This window comes from Crocuta crocuta, unplaced genomic scaffold (genome assembly GCF_008692635.1).
Source record: "Crocuta crocuta isolate KB4526 unplaced genomic scaffold, BGI_CrCroc_1.0 scaffold243, whole genome shotgun sequence".
In the NCBI taxonomy this organism is placed as follows: Eukaryota; Metazoa; Chordata; class Mammalia; order Carnivora; family Hyaenidae; genus Crocuta; species Crocuta crocuta.
Window position 1 is genome coordinate 1,877,211 of NW_027529596.1, and position 12,395 is coordinate 1,889,605.

The following is a 12,395-nucleotide window of genomic DNA, read 5'->3' on the forward strand; positions in this document are numbered from 1 at the left end:
CTTGGGAGAACGGTCAGTAGAACGGGTACTTCGCACACTGCGGCAGTAAAGAACCNCCTACCGACACGCTGGTGTCCGTCCCCTCTGGCTGGAAGCTCCAGGAGACTGAGGTCGACGTGCCGGTGGTATTGGGAGACTTGAACTTGCAAGTCAGCTTCCCTTGTGTCCCATTTGCCACGAAGAGTTCTTTCGGGGTATATACCTCCAGGGCGGATGTGCCGGCGGTCACTGGGGAGGAACAAGAAAGCGTCAGTGGGATGTGGCAGAAGTGCCGTGCTGCGTACTCACCAGAGAAGATGACAGGGTCTGAGAAAGTTACTTGATATACACAGTTATCGAGATATCTATTATCTCATCTATGTATGTATGTATGTATGTATGTACGTATGTGCGTATGTATGTATGTATCTACCTATCTACGTAGCCATGTATGTATGTATGTATGTACCTACCTATCTATGTATCTATGTATCTATCTGTCTGTGTATCTGTGTATCTATCTGTGTGTGTATGTATGTATGTATGTATGTATCTATCTATCTATCTACCTACCTACCTACCTACCTACCTACCTACCTATCTCTGCTGCCACTGTGTACTATACATTTCTGGCAGAATATTTCACAGCTAGGTACTTCCTAGAAACAGGATAAACTGCTGACGGTCTTGTATTTTGTTTTTGCTTTTTCAGTAAGAAGATATTTTCACGAGTTCAACTCTTACCTAATGTTTATGTTTTCTTTTTCATTAACAGACTTTCTTTCTTAGAGCAGTTTTCGGGTTACAGAAACACTGAGCATGAAGCAGAGAGTTCCAGTATAGTCCCTCCCCCCCACCCCCAGTTTCCCCTATTCATAACGTCTTTTGTTAGTGTGGTGTGTGTTACAGTTGATGAGCCAGTATTGTTCCATTATTAACTAAAGCCCGTCATTTACAGTACGGTTCGCTGTGTGTTATACATTCCATGGGTTTTGACAAACGTATAATGACATGTATCCACTATTATAATAAAACACAGAATCCTTTTACTGTCCTAAACATCCCGTGTTCCACCCATTCATCCCTCCCTCCCCCCTTAACCCCCGGCAACCACTGACCTCTTTAGTCTATGTTTGCCTTTTCCAGAACATTATATAGTTGGAATCCTACAGGCTTTTCAGATTAGCTTCTATCACTTAGCAATATTTATTTAAGTTTCCTTCTTGTCATTTTATAGCATGACAGTTCATTTCTTTTCATTGGTGAATAATATTCATTGTGTGGATATTATCCATTCACCTCCTGAAAGATATCTTGGTTGCTTCCCCAGTGGTCTGTTTTTAAGGATGTAGAGGCTGTACATATACACACACACACACACACACACACATATGTATATATTTTTTGCTTCTTTAAGTAGTTCTCATATTTACCTGTTAAATTTCAACTGCTATCACACTGAACTTTTCTCTTCCATTTAATTTGAACACAATTAAAACTACTCTAGGTAAGGTATCACTTCATTGAGAGCCATGTTTAGTGTTTCACTGATCCGTTTCCCATAAGGGATTTAAGGCAAAAAACATGCACAGCATGCCGTTTTTGGTACTGAAACCCTACCCACTGTTACATTTCAGTATCACGTGTGCTAGATAACTGTGAATTCAAGAACCAGCTGTCCACACTGGGCCACGGTTTCATTCTACCCCTTGGGTTTTACTCAGTCAGCCTACGCCCAGAAATAGTCATTAAAATGTCTATCACGTGCAATATAAAAATAGCTCCTTTTTTTCCCCAAGATCTGTAATCAGAGGCAACTGATTTAGTCAGTCTTAAGGATTGCTGCTAAAATAAAATAATCTTCACTCAAAATACCCACTTTCATGGATTAAATGAAGGTTAGAAAGAAAATTAGCCTAAAAAATGGACAAAATTAAAGCTAAGGGAGGAAATAGTATCTTCCAAATAGGATATATTTTAAAGAAATGGTTTGGAAAGAATCCACACCCGCAGTGTTCCAATTGCTCTCAGATGGAACAGAGGGGCAGAATGAGGAGGGTGCTGTCACGCAGGACTGGTGACCACATTCAGAACCCCTTCCTCCTGAGGACTTACCCAGACTCTAGGGCAAGGAGAACAAGAATCCTCCCCCAGCCCTCCCAACCACCTTCCAAATGTTTATTCTCGGGACACAATGGGCACTTTGGGCTATTCTTTTAAATAAGCTGATAGCCACACTGCATCAATCAGATTTTTTCTGCTAAAGAGGGTGGATTATTATTATAGAGAACAATGGATTATTATTTGTGGTCCAAACCTCAAAACAAACCTTCCTTTCAAACAAGAAGCAAACAAAAGATGTTCCTTGCCATTGTGGGTAGGCAGCAAAGCAGCCCCAGGGCATCTGAGTTCAAAACAAGGGACAAAGCACAAGACCAGAAGATTTGACCAGCTTTTCCAGGAAGCACTGTGGGCTTACAACCCTTATTTATGCTGCGTGATTTTGACTAGTTTTCTCCACGGTGGTAGGTGCTACAAGGAAAGCCAGTCTGCAAAGTCCACAAATAAGTCTCTTCAAGGGTTTTCTTCAGCCAGCTCCCTGCCTCAAGGCTGGCCTGCAAAATCTGGGTACCTGAGAGGTTATTTAGAGATGTCCCAGCTTACAGTCACAGAATTTTGACCAAAAGACTAACCAAACCCCTACCTGGCTTTTAAATAATCTATGTGAGACAGACTTAATCACACCAGAGCTGGTTAATACACAAGTGACTTAAAAAACAGAAAGCCACTCTTTGGCTCATCTGGACGTGCAGCTCTTCCAGCCAGGATTATGAATTCCAACCGTGGCCCATCGGCTGTTGCCGAAGAACAAAATGGCTCCATCCATGGCTAGTTAGCGCCCTCTCCCCCCGACTCTCTCTCTTTCCAGCACCCCTCTTGTCCTGGTTCTCGGAGATCACAGCTGGTCACGAAACGACCTCCCAAAGCCCCGGTCTTCCGTGGATCTTGTCCTCTACAAAATGTCACCCTCAGGCCTACCCCGNTAAGCGTTCCGGGACAGGCGGAGGGTCCCTGGCCTCTCCCAGATGTCAGTGGAATCTTCGTCCCTTCCAGTTGTGCCAATGTCTGCAGACCCTGAAACATCCCGTCGGGGACCATCTGCCCCTGGCTGGGAACCGCTGCCCCACACCCTGCTGGCAAGTCGAGCGCCTGCTCTGCCCCTCCGGCCTCTCCCCTGACGCCCCACACCCCGAGCGCACTCCCCCTACTTACATTCACTCAACCCGTCTCTACCCACCTGCCCGCCCACCGAGCCGGCGGGCTGTACGTGGAGAAAAAGGCACGAAATCCCACGGACTGGTTTCACCTGAGCCTCAAGACCACTAACTTCAGGGGGGCCCTGAGCGCTGGCCGGCGACCCTTCCCCGCCCCCCACCCCGTGTCCTTGCCACTCCCGGAGGGGCCCCCTTCACACCTCGCTCTCCCACCTCGACTCTCCAGAGGCCACGGTCTGCACCTCCCGGCTCAGTGAGAAAACACGCAGACCCGGAGGGACCTTCCTCACGAATGTCCCCGGCTCCCTGCAGCCGGGCCCAGCGCGCTGCGTGTCCTCCGCGACTGGCCGCGTGGCCAGGGGCCAGTCCCTCCTCGGGGCCCAGGGCCCCGTCTTCTCTCGCCCAGCCGAGTGTCAATCCAGCAGCCCTGCCTCTTCCTCCTGAAGCCTTCACGCTCAGCTGGGCTGCCGCCACCAGCCACACAGATGCCTATATTTGTATTTATATCCCAGCTTCAGGGGAAAGAAATCTGGACCCTGCATCTCACTTGGAAGAATTGTTTATATTCACTGTGCGCAATTTCTCTCCTCCTGTGTTTAATTCTTTTAAGTTTATTTATTTGAGAGAGAGAGAGAGAGAGAGAGAGCAAGCCAGCACACATGGGGGAGGGGCAGAGAGGGAGAGAAAGCAGGATGCGGGGCTCGATCTCGGGAACCATGAGATCATGACCTGACCTGAAATTAACCGTTGGACACTTAACCGACTGAGCCACCCAGGCGCCTCCTCCCATATTTTCTTGAATAAACCCAATCCAGACTTTTGTCCAGACTCCACTAACCCTATTCTTCTTAAAGAATCCAGTGACCACCACGTGGCTAAATCAACAGTAAATTCTCAAACTGACCCTTGTGACCCGCCTACAACGTCTGACATGGCCGGTCTGAGTCCCGAAGCATCAGGCGTTGGTTCCTTACCACCCTGCCTGCTCCTCACCAGCGCCCTGGCCTCCACACCTGGGGCTCAGACCCCCTGCTGACCTGGCATCTCTTGGTGATCTTATCTAGTTTCAAGCTGGAAGTATCGCCTAAATGCTGATGGCCCCTGTACACACACACACACACACACGCGTCTATCAACAACTTTACTTGAGTCTAACTGGCATCTCAAATTTAATATGACCAAATTGAATCCCTGATTCCTACCCTCACACACCCTTCCACAGCCGCTTCCATTGCAGGAAAGGGCAATCCCAGGGCTCCAGTGGCCTAGGCCGAAACCCGGGAGTCCTTCCTGACACTGCTTGCTCGCACCCTTACCTCCACACTGTCACAGAACATGTGGTGTCTGCTTAGAAACGTCTCACGAGTGACCTCTCCCTGCCCGTCTCAGTGCCGCCATCTTGGTCCAAGCCACCCTCATCTTTCACTTGGGATATTTCAGTGGCTTCCTAAACTGGGGCCTCTGCTTCTACCCCCTCCCACTTAACTGCAGCCAGTCCATGCTTTTTAAAATGCGCAGCAGGGGGCTCCTGGGTGGCTCAGTGTAAGCGTCCGACTCTTGGTTTTGGCTCTCGGGTCATCTCACGGTTTGTGGGTTCGAGCCCCACACCGGGCTCGGTGTCAACAGTGTGGAGCCTCCTTGGGATTCTCTCTCTCTCTCTGCCCCTCCCCTGCTCACTGTTTTTCTCTCTCAAAATAAAGAAAACTTTAAAAAAATCTTAAATGCATTGCAGATCTTCTCACTCCTCTGCCCCAAACACTCCCAATGGTCTGCACAGTGGCTAGGATCAGGACACAGTCCTCACGGGCACACAAAGCCCAACAAGGGTGAGCTCCTGGCCACCTCTCAGACCTGCTCCCTCCCCCCCCCAGACATGCTACAGCAGCCACCTCCGTCGTTCTGTAGCTCCTCTGCCCAGGACGGGTGCCCCTAAGTACAGAGAATGCTAAGGACAAAAAGGTGCACGGTATCCCGGAAGTCACGATGCCATGAGGGGCGACGGAAGGTAAAGCCGTGCGGCGTGCAGAGTCAGGTGCTCTCAGGTAGGAGTTTGAGGAGACACCCTGAGGTCACCAGGCACAGCAGGGCAGTTCTGACCAAAGGCGATGACATAAACGGTACCGCGGGAGCGACTCTCCCGCGAGGGTAAAGCACAGGCTTCCCTCTCGGACTGCAGTCCATGAAGCTCAAGCAAGGGAGGAGTTCACTGGTTTCTTAAACAATCGGGAATGGTCTGCTTTGTCCAGGCCTTTTCTTTTCCCTTCCAAAGGGAAGGGAACGCTCCGAAGGAACGTTATGGCAAAACGCAGCACAATTACTGTGGGATTCACATGCCTGTCTTCACAGTCATAAAAGGGAATTTTTTAAAAATAGTTTATTGTCAAGTTGGTTTCCATAAAACACCCAGTGCTCATCCCCACAAGTGCCCTCCTCCATGCCCATCTCCCCCCTCCCCCCCNATTTTTTGAGGAACCTCCACACTGTATAAAAGGGAACTTTTAAGGGACCAGTTAAAATGGCCAAAAATGCAAATGTAAAGTACACTGAGATGCGGAGACCGCCACTCAAGCCTCCATCGTTCCAGGCCACTGAGGACTGGAATTCCGGTCTGAATGAGACATTAACTTGGGTTCTTTTAGGCATAAGATTTACAATTACGGTACAGTGGCAAAAACTGCTGTGAAAAGTATTAAAGCTTTAATTCAAAAACTCAGATGGGGAAAAGTCTCCTGTCAAATCCCGGAAAAACCAACTGCCTCGGGAATAAAAACATAGCAATGAAGTGAAGTGAAAAGATTAAGTGATATATAAACGTTTTTATATCCTGCCGACTTTGGACTCGGAGTTATATATTAACTTACATATAAGTTTCACAGTAGTAACAGGGGCTGAGCCTGTGACCTTCTCCCTGGGGAGGGGCTGCTAAGTGACACTAGGGTTCCATGGGCAAGGACAGCAAGAGGCCAGGCGGCCCTTCTTGCAGGAGATCGAGTCAGATGAAAGAAGCTGAAAAGGCATCTGACAAGTAATCAAAAAGTTCGCAGAATCAACTCACCACGGGTGAGTTCATTTCCACAGCAGTCAAAAATGATACCCCAAACTCAGCATTCTTCTCTTTCGGATGGAGAACCAGAAGACTTTAGGGGAAAAACCCAAGTAAATACAGAGTACAAAATAATATCCATCACAACCACAAAGAAAAAAAGTAAATTCAAATTCAAGAATAGTTTGGCCAGGAGGCTATTTCCTGATGTCATCGTTTTCAATACTGTGAATTACTGAAGAAATGCAATGTCAGTAATGCCTCCAAAAATGTCAGATGGTCGTACTCTAAGTAAATTCAAACTTATACTACAAAATCATTTGAGGGGCACCTGGGTGGCTCAGTCAGATGGGCGTCCGACTTCGGCTCAGGTCATGATCTCACTTCATGAGTTCAAGCCCCATGTCAGGCTCGGTGCTGACGGCTCAGAGCCCGGAGCCTGTTTTAGATTCTGTGTCTCCCTCTGTCTCTGACCCTCCCCTGCTCACGCTGTGTCACTCTCTGTTTTTCAAAAATGAATAAACACTAAAAAAATTTATGAAATCATTTGAAATAATTACAAATGAATAAACACTTTCGAGGCCTAGACAGGGATCCCAAAACCTAACTGAAACAATTCTTTGGCGTATCACTTCTGGGTCCATCTGTAGCACTCTGGTTTGTAAAACACCTTATCCTTTGAACAGCCCCCACCACAGTTTTCCTTGAAATTGAAAGAAGGCTTTTGTTTTGAATTCTTTTTTTTTTTTTGAAACACTTTGATGTTACCAGAATATTCTCCTGCCTCGAAGAATACCATCAAGCAATTTATTTAAATAGATTTCTAGCCTATCTCTTGCTGGCTGATGGTACACAGTGTTAATATGATATCGTAATACCGCCTAACACAAGCATAAACATGACCTTTTAAAACATACTAAAAGGGAGAAACAAAAGAACATTGAACACAACTCAGATAAGTGGCTCCGAGGGAAAGGAATTAGACAGGACAGGATGAAAAAGGCACACGCTACGGGTAATGTTTTATTTCCCGGGGTCGGCACTGAGGGCATGGGAGCTCATTTTAACATGAGGTCTGTAAACTGTAAGCGCGTGCCGGTGCATGTACACACACACACACACACACTTCTCTATTTCGTGTGTGTTTTATTTTTCATAATAAAAACTGTTGTTGTTTTTTTAAAGAAAGGAAGACCTCAGTAAGCTGATGAGGTTTACTTCTTCGATTCCAGAGCCCCCGTGAAGCAGTCGGCATGGGACTCCCTCACAGGGGCAGCGGGGACCCTACAGCCGGCCCAGGTACTGTGTGTCAGTGGGACCGCGCAGGGGCCGGGCTCGAGGCCGCACACGCTCAGAACGGGGCCAGTGTGCAGCTGAGGCGGCCCCTTTCTTCCATGAATCAGGCGTATCTACCTCGGACTCCCTCGGCTGGAGAGTAAAAAGTAAGCAGAGGCTATAAAAATGCACTTTATTCAATAAGCCTTAACTAGTAGTAAATTCAGCTTTTCCCTCGTCAGGAACACACTCCTCTACACGCTTTGTGTGTTGTCCTGCTTTGGGCCTCAGTCTAAAAGTGACATCCTCACAATGTGCACCCCAACTCCCCAGCCTGTGTGCCCTCACATGCTGCCCTGGGAGGAAGGAAGGAAAGAAAGAAAAGAGAGAGAAATAAAACACAGCAACTGAACTCAGATAAGCTCAGCCATAAAAATTATATCCTTGCTTCACAACAAATGCCTGTAGGATAATGCCCCAAACAAACGGTGTTTGCAGAGATGACTCAGTGTCAAGTTCGAATGCTGGCTCCGCCTTGGAGGAGGCTGAGGCAGGCTTCGAGAAGAGTCACCTTCCAATCTAGATGATAGAGTCCCAAAGGAGACTCATCTTTGGAACTGTTCAATAAGAAAAGCCTATATACTTTAAGATCCAGAATGGCCAAAGCAATCTTGAAAAACAGAACTGGAGGTATCACAATTCTAGACTTCGAGTTATATTACAAAGCTGTAGCAATCGAATCGGTCTGGTACTAGCACAAAAACAGACACATAAATCAGTGGAACCAAAGAGAGAGCCCAGAAATAAACCCACCATTAGTGGTGTCTGTGTGGCTCAGTCAGTTAAGTGGCTGACCTCAGCTCAGGTCATGATCTCACGGTTCATGAGTTTGAGCCCCGCGTTGGGCTCTGTGCTGACAGCTCAGAGCCTGGAGCCTGCTTAAGATTCTGTTTCCATCTTTCTGCCCCTCCCCTGCTCATGCTCTGTCTCTCTCTCTCTCTCAAAAATAAATAAAAAAATTTTTAAAAATATTTTTAAAAAAGAAATAAACCCACAATTATATGGTCAATTAATCTTCAATTAAGGAGGCATGAATAAGCAATGGGAAAAAGACATTCTCTTCAACAAATGCTGTTGGGAAAACCAGACAGCAACATGCAAAAGAATGAAACTGGACACTTTCTCACACCATACACCAAAGTAAACTCAAAATGGATTAAGGATGTAAACGTGAGACCTGAAACCAGAAAAATCCTAAAGAGTATAGGCAGTAATTTCTCTGATGTCAGCTGTAACAACATCTTTCTAGATATGTCTCCTGAGGCAAGGGAAACAAAAGCAAAAATATCCTATAGGGCCCACACCAAAATAAAAACCTTCTGCACAGCAAAAGAAGCAACTAACAAAACTAAAAGACAACTTACCAAATAGGAGAAGATATTGCAAATGACATACTGATAAAGCGTTAGTATCCACAATACATATAAAGAGCTTACACAACTCAACCCTAAAAAACTCCCACAAATAATCCCATTTAAAAATGGGCAGAAGAAGCTTTGCGCAGTGGCAGTATCGTAGCCAATGAGGTTTATCCGAGGCGCGATTATTGCTAATTGAAAAATGGGCAGAAGACATGAACAGGCATTTCACCAAAGACATCCAGATGGCCGAGAGACACATGAAACATGCTCCAGCATCATTTTGTCATCAGGGAAATGCAAATCAAAACTACGGTAAGACATCGCCTCACATCTCATATCTGTTAGAATGGCTAGAATAAAAAAACACAAGAAACAAGTGCTGGTGAAGATGCAGAGAAATAGGACCCCTCGTGCACTGCTGGTGGGAATGCAAACTGGCGCAGCCACTGTGGGAGACAGTATGGAGGTTCCCCAAAAAATTAGAAATAAAACTACCCTCAGACCCACTACTGGGTATTTACCCCTAAAATACAAAAACACTAATTCAAAGGGAGACATGCACCCTATGTCATCTATTGCTGCATTACTCATGATAGCCAAACGATGTAAACAACCTAAGTGTCCATCAGTAGATGAATGGATAATGAAGATGTAATATATGTATATAATGGGATATTATTCGACCATAAAAAAGAATAAAATCTTGCCATTTGCAACAACACGGAAGGATCTAGAGAGTATAAGGCTAACAGAAATAAGCTAGTCAGAGAAAGACAAATACCGTATAATTTCACTCGTGTGTGGAAATTTAAGAAAGAAAACAAATGAACAAAGGAAACAGAGAGAGACCAAGAAACAAACTCTTAACTATAGAGAATAAACTGATCAGGTGACCAGGGGGGAGGGGAGAAGGATGGGGTGACAGGGATTCAGAAGACACTTATCTTGATGAGCACTGAGTAATATATGGAACTGCTGAATCATATACTGTACACCTGAAACGAATATAACACTGTATCTTGACTACATTGGAATTAAAATTAAAAAAAAAAACACCCTTATCTTGAAAAAAATAATAAAAGTCTGTGTACTTTCACTAACACACAGGCTTACTAAACTCCTCTCAGAGTCCATTCCTTCCACTCATGATCGATGTCCAGCTGGCCACATCTCTATCTTTAACCTTTTTTGCACCAACAAAGGTCCTTCTGTTTCTCAAATGAGAGACATTCAAAAGGTCCTGAATCAGGCCAGTCATTAAACTAATCACTTGACTCCTTCAAGCCCTGGGAGTTCTTCTTCGCCCTCCTCTATGTGTGTACTGTTCGTCTTTCTTTCCTGCTACTTTCCTTTCCTTCGCTCAACGGTTCATTCTTTCAAACCACACTGGGGCTCGGCCTCGGCCCTTAATGGACTGACAGTCTCATGGACAAATAAACAAGGAGCCACAGTGCAGTGGCAGACATGGTGCCTGGCCCCTGGGACCCACGCGGTGCAAGAGACTTCACAGGGCAGGGCTTCCACTCAAGGACAAAGTATCCACATAGCCAAGCTGTCAACACAAACGCCACAGTTGTAGTCAATCTGAATTGAATCGTCTACATCAAGTGTCCCAGCGTTTCTCAGTTCTTAGCAAACTGATGAACGTAAGCAATGAGATCATTTTATTTCTGATAGATTAGAGTGGACTAAAAGGCTTAACATAAAGAACACCTTGAAAGCCCTGGGTGGTGGGGGGGGTGCATCTTATAGGTTAAAAAAAAAATAACACTCTCACATACTTTATACTTCTCATGTCCTAAAATATACTTGTCTTTCTATTCAAGCAAAAGACCACACTGTACCTTACGTCCGTCTTTCTGAGCTCTCAAATCTTATCAGAAGGTCTACAGTAGGTTAGAAGATATTTGAACCAAAATTTAATCCAAACCGGAAAAAAAAAAAAAAAACTGTACAGAATATTATAGCCGACACAGAACATGAGATTGGAAGGGCTGTGACTGTGGTCAAGGGCAAGAAGGGTATTCCTACCTCCAAAATAAGGCAAGAGAGTGCAGTGGACAAAGCACCATTACTGAGTGCTTGGCTTGTTACGGGTAAAGCGTTACTAAGCTAAGGAACATGTATTATTTTTCAATAACACTGTCGGGGGTGTTATCTATTGGATGGAAACTCAAAAGAGGCTAGGGGACGCTTGGGGGGCTCAGTCGGTTAGGGATCCGACTTCAGCTCAGGTCATGATCTTGTGGTTTGTGGGTTCGAGCCCCACGTCGGGCTCTGTGCTGACAGCTTGCAGCCTGGAGCTGCTTCGGATTCTGTGTCTCCCTCTCTCTCTGTCCCTCCCCTGCTCACGCTCTGTCTCTCTGTCTCAAAAATAAACAAACATTTAAAAAAAAATTTTTTTTAAAAGAGAGGTTAATGAACTTGCTCAAGTCACTTATTTAGCAGATGTGGAGCCAAAAGTTGAATCCAGGACGTCCTGACCCCAAAGCCCAGCTCTTTTCACTACACAGATTCCCAAGGATTATCAGAATCTTTTATTCAAACAAAATATGGGTTCTTCTGGGGAACCGAATATATAAAGAAGAAAGACGTGATTTTCACATACAAGTCGGATAACAGGTACTAAAAACTTACAATAAGTCCCAGAACTGCAACACAGCACAGACAGTTCTTGATCTTGGCCGCACAGTGGAATCACCCAAGAGCTTCAAAAAATACTGATGCCTGGGCGCCTGGGGGGCTCAGCTGGTTAAGTGTCCGACTCTGGATTTTAGCTCAGCTCATGATCTCACGGTCCGTGGGAATCAAGCCCCTCGTTGGGCTCTGTGCTGAGAGCTCGGAGCCTGCTTGGGGTTCTCTCCCTTTCTCTCTCCCCCTCTCCCTCTCTCTCTCCCTCTCTCCCTCTGTCTCCCTCCCGAGTGTGCTTTCTCTCCCTCAAAAAAAATAAATAAAACATTAAAAAGCAGTAGCTATAAAAAATACTGATGCCTACTGAAACTACCCTGCATGATACCATAATGATGGATGCGTATCATTAGGCATTTGTACAACATGAAGCGTGAACCCGACGGTATTTACGCACTTCGGGTGGTTGTACTGTATATATCGCTTTAGGTCCATCAAGTGTAACAAATGCACGGCTCTGGTGTGGATGCTGGTAATGAGGGAGGCCAGGCATGCCTGGGGAATACGGCACATGGACATATCACCTTTCTCTCAATTTCACTGTGAAAAACAAAGTCTATTAAAAACAAGTATTGATGTCTGAGTCCCACCCCTGACTCCAGGGGCTCTGATTTAATTGGCAGGGGGTGTGACCTGGACATCAGGATTTTTAAGAGCCCTCCAGGTGATGCTAAATTTGTAACCACTACCTTGTAGACCCGTGAGCTAGAGCTC

The 12,395-nt window shown here is 45.7% G+C and overlaps 1 protein-coding gene and 1 pseudogene across 3 annotated transcripts in view; one reads left to right on the forward strand and one right to left on the reverse strand.

Moving 5' to 3' along the window:
* MPZL1 (myelin protein zero like 1) overlaps window positions 1–12,395 on the reverse strand; it is a 60,589-nt gene that overhangs the window by 18,358 nt on the left and 29,836 nt on the right. For all 3 annotated transcript variants that reach the window (XM_077761788.1, XM_077761789.1, XM_077761790.1), the window contains exon 2: window positions 62–228. In XM_077761788.1, the coding sequence (XP_077617914.1) occupies window positions 62–228 (167 nt within the window). The remainder of the gene's footprint in view (window positions 1–61; window positions 229–12,395) is intronic.
* LOC144229733 (U4 spliceosomal RNA) lies at window positions 9,125–9,196 on the forward strand (annotated as a pseudogene).